Below are 6,049 nucleotides of genomic sequence, written 5' to 3' on the forward strand. Positions count from 1 at the left end.
CCAAGGGACTAAAAGGTTGGATGATGTCGAGCTAAAACAGGACATTTAACTCTCTTAGTGGTTGTTCTTGTATTGTTAATTTTCCCATGTGTTCTGGATGCTTTTTGAAAGTCTTGAAAAATTCTTCCAGTTCCATCTTTGCTGTAAAACAGAAAAGGGGAGGATACCCAACACAGGCTCCTTATGGACTGCTTGGAGGGGAGAACTGGAGACCAGGAAAGCACAAAAACCTCTCAGATAGTCAGTGTGAGAAGGAAACACCTTAAAAGTACCTAAAAGTATTCTTAAATCCATAAAGTACATTAAAAACCTTGAGTATCTCAAGGTGTTAATGAGCCCTACTGAGTGTCAGTACAAAGCTCTCTAAGGACTCATTAAAGCAGATAATTGAGGCCATGATTGCATAAACTTATCACAGAGTTTTTATCAAAAGGGAAACACCAAGTACTTTAAAATAACTGAAGTACCCTGAAGTAGTAACGAGCCCCAATGAGGGTTGTTACTGACAAAGCCTCTCCAGGGACTAATTAAAGCAGATAATTGGAGGCCATGATTGCACAAAGCTCTCAGAGACTCCAAGGCAAAAGCCAAACCCAAAGTCTTTTTAAAAAACCTGCAGTCCTTACAGGGAGCATAAAGGATTCCTCAGGGCCACTTCTGAGCAAGTCTCCCCAGGGACTCCTTCCAGCAGATCCTTGAGGCCACTGGGATGTGGGCTAGGGGGGGATGCTGAGGGCAGGACAAGGGGCTGACAGTGCCCAGCCTGGCTGGGGCTGTGCCAGGAGGCTCCAGTGCCTCAGGACAAGGTGTCTCCTCCCAGCCCTTGGTGGCACAGAGCCTGCTGTGCCCCAGGGCACCAAGACTTGGCTTCTCTTTGTCCCCACCTGTCATCACTGCCTCCAGTTCTCTGCTCTGCCTGGGGCCTGGGGATACTTTCTCAGTGGTGTCCAGCAGTGGGACGCATTAAAAGTCCAAGAAAGTTTGGGGTTGGATTCTGCCTTGGGGTTCTGGAGAGGTTTCTTCAGCTCCCTCTCAGGGACTGATGTTCAGGGCCTGAGCACAAAGCCCCAAAAGCTCATTAAAGTCCTTGTGCTGTGTCTGTGCTGCTGAGCTGGGCTGGGCTCCTGGCACAGAGGCAGCTCCTGGTAACCAAGAGGAGATTCAAAAGCACATTTCTCTTGATGAGCAGCTCTCCTGCCAGCCCAGCAGGGCTGGGGCACTGCCTGCAGCCAGCCCGGGCACAGCACAGAGGCACAGAGAGCTTCAATCAGTCAGGGCTGGGAAGGTGCTGAGAAGTGCCTGGGGCAGAATCACTGCCAGCCCTTGGCACAGGAACCCCTGGCTGCAGGACAATGCAGCTGCAGCTCCTGGAGTGATCTCCGAAAACTGGAACATCCCAATGCCTACAGACCCTGTGAGTACAATTCTGGGTATTTCTGGTGCAGGGGAGGTGGAATACTCATGAAGCTCTGACATGCACAGGGGTTCTGCTAAGTCATAGAATATTTCCAAGAAGGGTTTTTTGACAAAAATTCAGAAATGTCCTAAGAGTTTGTATTCAGTTTTCCACGATTGGAGACTAACAGGCAGGGCGGGTTAAATATTAAAGATAGTATGTATTATAATTTATGAATTTGGACAAGTACTTGAGACATCTGAACTGTTACTTTAAGTGATCCATGGGTTCACAGGAGATCCCTAGTGTGCTTTCAGCCACTCTGCCCATGGACAGCACCAGCATCACCTTTGCTGGAGCCATCAGGCTCAGTCTGAGCTGTCTTTTCTCCAAGCTGCAAACAGAACCTGCCCCAGCCAGCGCCCTGCAAACAGGCAGGGTTCTGTCAGGCCAAGGAGAGGGCACAGAAATTTGGGGTCTGTGAGTGCTGGCAGGGAGAGCTCAGGCACAGTCAAACACCTGCAGGAGGAAAATCTCCGGGAAGCAGAGAGAAGATTGGGCAATGAGAGAAAAAAAACCCCAGCAATGCTGTGGCAGGGAGAGTTTAGAGATGCCCACAGGATCCCCTCCAGTGCAGCCCCTCCCTCTGAACAAGCCCCCTCCCTCCTGTGCCCCAGCCAAGCCTCTGCCCTCAGGGCTGGGGCTCCAAGGCGTGCAGCCCCTCCTGTGCAGGCAGAGCTGCAGCAGAGCCGTGGGGCAGCTCTGCAGCCCCGGGCCCAGTTCCCTCTGCAGAGCACAGGGCTGGGAGCAGCTGCCCGGCCCTGGGGGCTCTGGCAGGGGGCACAGCTGGCTCAGGGCGATGCTGTCCCCAGTGCCCGGCTCTGGGCAATGCTGTCAGTGCAGCCAGGGAAGGAGCTGCATCTCCCTTCATCCAATGCCATCATAAGAACATTTGCAAGTCCTTGTGAGATTTCAGTCCAGGCTGGGAGCTTCAACCCATAATCCAAACCTGTCCTAGAGTATCTCAGAGTTTTAAGATTGATGGGGAAAGACAGAGGTGTTGTGACGCTGAAAATGCTGCTGGGTTGGTGAAATGAGCAGAGAGAGTCCTTGGCTACAAAAATGGAACTGGGCTGTGGTGGATCTATCTGCTCTCAGCAGTGCCTGGGGTTTTTAAGAGAAACACGGGAGTGTGAACATCCTCCACCCGAGAAAAGTGAAAGCCCAGAGAAACTGCAAACAGTATGAAGTGACAGATCATCTGCCCCCAGTTTCCACTCATTATCTTGCCTCAGGGAAACCACTCTGTTCTACCAGAGGGCAGCAGAAACGCTGAGGGTTTCTGATATCCAAGAATACCAGGAAGTACATGCTTAAAAAGAAAGCATCAGAACTCTTAAACACAAGAGCATGTCCATGTGTGTTATAAAGGAGGGTGTGTGGAAAATGGCTTTGATTTTGGTTACAGGTATCTCCTCTAACTCTTCACTGTCCTATATTCCATGAACAGGTCCCCATGTGCAGCCCCAGCAAATGTCCAACAGCAGCTCCATCAGGCACTTCCTCCTGCTGGCATTGGCAGACACGCGGCAGCTGCAGCTCCTGCACTTCTGCCTCTTGCTGGGCATCTCCCTGGCTGCCCTCCTGGGCAACGGCCTCATCATCAGCGCCATTGCCTGTGACCACCACCTGCACACGCCCATGTTCTTCTTCCTGCTCAACCTGGCCCTCAGTGACCTGGGCTCCATCTGCACCACTGTCCCCAAAGCCATGCACAATTCCCTCTGGGACACTAGAAACATCTCCTACAAAGGATGTGCTGCCCAAGTATTTCTGTTTTTTTTTTTTCTTGCAACAGAGATTTGCCTCCTGACCATCATGTGCTACGACCGCTACGTGTCCATCTGCAAACCCCTGCACTACGGGACCCTCCTGGGCAGCAGAGCTTGTGCCCACATGGCAGCAGCTGCCTGGGCCAGTGCCTTTCTCAATGCTCTCATGCACACGGCCAATACATTTTCCCTGCCCCTGTGCCATGGCAATGCCGTGGGCCAGTTCTTCTGTGAAATCCCACAGATCCTCAAACTCTCTTGCTCCAAATCCTACCTTAGGGAATTTGGGCTGCTTGCTTTTAGTGCCTGTTTATCATTTGGTTGTTTTGTGTTCATGGTTTTCTCCTATGTGCAGATCTTCAGGGCTGTGCTGAGGATCCCCTCTGAGCAGGGACGGCACAAAGCCTTTTCCACCTGCCTCCCTCACCTGGCCGTGGTCTCTCTGTTCTATAGCACTGGCACATTTGCCTACCTGAAGCCCCCCTCCAAGTCTTCCCCATCCCTGGATGTGGTCCTGTCAGTTCTGTACTCGGTGGTGCCTCCAGCCCTGAACCCCCTCATCTACAGCCTGAGGAACCAGGAGCTCAAGGCTGCAGTGTGGAGACTGATGACCCGATGGTTTCAGGAACATTAAACTGCTGGCCAGTATTTGCAAATCACTTGTAATAAAAGTAATCTTTGATACTTCTTCTTGGTTTCATTTCAGAGTTCCTTTACTTTTGTTTTACTTTGTTGTTATTGTCCAAAAAGAAATTTCATTGTTTGTTCCATTGGTCATTTTGTTCCTCTCCACCACCCCTGTAGCCACCGACTGTATCAATGAGGGGCTGTGTTCTTGGTGCCTTTAAATGAAATTATGATCTCTCCCAAAAAAGTTTTCAGCAGAAAAAAGCAGAACTTTTCTGTCCTTTTGTTGCCTTCTCTTGCGCTGCAGCAGCAATGTCTGTGTGCAGAGCTGGGGCAGATCAGTGCTGGCCCAGCAGCTGTGCCCAGCAGCAGCAGCAGCACTTGGTGTTGCCAGTGCTGCTGCTGTGGCCCTGCCCCGCTGCCCTGGTGGCCCTGGTGTTGCTGCAGGGCCTGAGTGCTCTCGGGCCGGGCACAGCCCTGGGGGTGGCAGTGCCGGGGCTGCAGCAGGGACAGGCCATGGGCACTGCTGGGGCAGCGCTGACGCCTCAGCCCAGGCCCTGGGGGCTCCGGGCTCCTTGCCCAGGCTCTCTCAAGAACACAGCCAGGCCAATCCTCAGCACAGAAAAGCCCCGTGAGCAGCCCCAGGCTGGCCGTGGGCAGGCTGGGGGCAAACAGCATGGCTGGGGCTCTGCAAGGGCCCTGGGGGAGACGGGAAGGAGCAGCAGAGCAGGGGCTGATCCATCCCCAGTGCACTGGACAGGCCAGGGCAGCGTCCCAGAGCATCCTCATGGAGCTGCCAACAACATCCCCCCTCTGCAGCCCTGGCCTCTCCCCCAGCTCACACAGGTGCCCCATCCTTGCAGGCACAGACACGGCAGCACTGGCTCAGCAGCCCCTGTTTGCATTGCACACAGCAGGCAGGAGCACCCCCATGCTGTTGGTGTGGGGACATGAACCTGAGGGAGCACAAATGCCATCAGCCCCTGGGGCCAGCAAGGGCTGGGGGACAGCAGGGAAACCACTCAGCTTTGTCCTGGCCTCTGCAGTCAGCCAGAAAGTTTGTTCCCATCAGTGGCAGTTTCCTGTCCCACTGCAGATGCTGTTGCTCAGAGCCAGGGCTGCGTGGCAGCCACCCCCAAACTGCCCTGAGCATTTCCCTGGCTTCACCTTTGCTTTCTTTACTCTTCCTGATACAAATTTCTTTCTACTTCCCACCCCTGTTCCCTCCCCTGCATACAGCCCATCCTTGTTTGCCCTTTCCTCTCTGGCCCCACTCCCCATTGCAGTTCCTGACCTGGCACCATGGGAACGTCCCCTGGCAGCAGGATCATCCTACAAGTGCTGCAGGAATTGTCTGCAGGCTCCTGCAGTGCCTGGTGCTGCTCCCTTGCCAGAGGCACCCCAGGCCAGGGGGGCACATCTGGGCTGCTGTGTCTGGCTCTGGGGCTCCCTGTTCTGGGCAGTGAGGAGGAGCTGCAGAGGCTCTGCAGGACTGACAGGATGGGCTTTGGGGCTGGCAGGAGAAGCTGAGGGACCTGGGCTGCTGGAGCCTCTGAAGAGGAGGCCCAGGTCACATCGTGCAACTGCTGCAAGGGTGGTTTCAGAGAATCCCAGAATCAGCAGGGTTGGGAAAGACCTTGGAGATCATCAAGTCCAACTTGTGCACAGACTCCACCTTGTCTGCCCTGAGCCTCCTCTTCTCCAGGACAAATAACCCCAGCTCACTCAACCACTCCTTACAGGACTTGTGTTTCAGACCCCTCCCCAGCCTTGTTGCCCTTCTCTGGACACGCTCCAGCCCCTCCATGTCCTTTCTAAATTGGGGGGCCAGAACTGGACACAGCACTCAAGGTGCTGCCCAACCACCATGTATTGGCTTTTCCCAGCAGAGGGGAAGAACCACTGCCCTGCACTGCTGGCCACACCATTCCTGATCCATAGGAGTGCCAGGGGTTGGATGAGGGAAATGGTGGGGAAGGGGTGGGGAGAAAGTGTTACTGATTGTCATCCATTAAGGATGTTGGTTTTCATATCTGTTCTGAGTGCATTAGAAGGTGCTGGGGGTCAATATCATTTGGACATTGATGGTATCAATTTATAAACTGGAAAATAAAGCAGGGCAAAACAATTCTCTCTGCATTGTTTTCAGTAGAATATATTGCAGTGTCAAAATGGTCTCTTTGGTTCTACAGAG

At 53.3% G+C, this 6,049-nt stretch overlaps 1 protein-coding gene across 1 annotated transcript; it reads left to right on the forward strand.

Moving 5' to 3' along the window:
* The first annotated feature begins 2,872 nt into the window (after positions 1-2,872).
* On the forward strand, positions 2,873-3,862 carry LOC141727851 (olfactory receptor 14I1-like). The gene has a single exon (XM_074534132.1). The coding sequence runs from the start codon at positions 2,930-2,932 to the stop codon at positions 3,860-3,862; it is 933 nt and encodes a 310-aa protein (XP_074390233.1). The 5' UTR covers positions 2,873-2,929.
* The last annotated feature ends 2,187 nt before the right edge of the window (positions 3,863-6,049 follow it).

Source organism: Zonotrichia albicollis, unplaced genomic scaffold (assembly GCF_047830755.1).
Source record: "Zonotrichia albicollis isolate bZonAlb1 unplaced genomic scaffold, bZonAlb1.hap1 Scaffold_254, whole genome shotgun sequence".
NCBI lineage: Eukaryota > Metazoa > Chordata > Aves > Passeriformes > Passerellidae > Zonotrichia > Zonotrichia albicollis.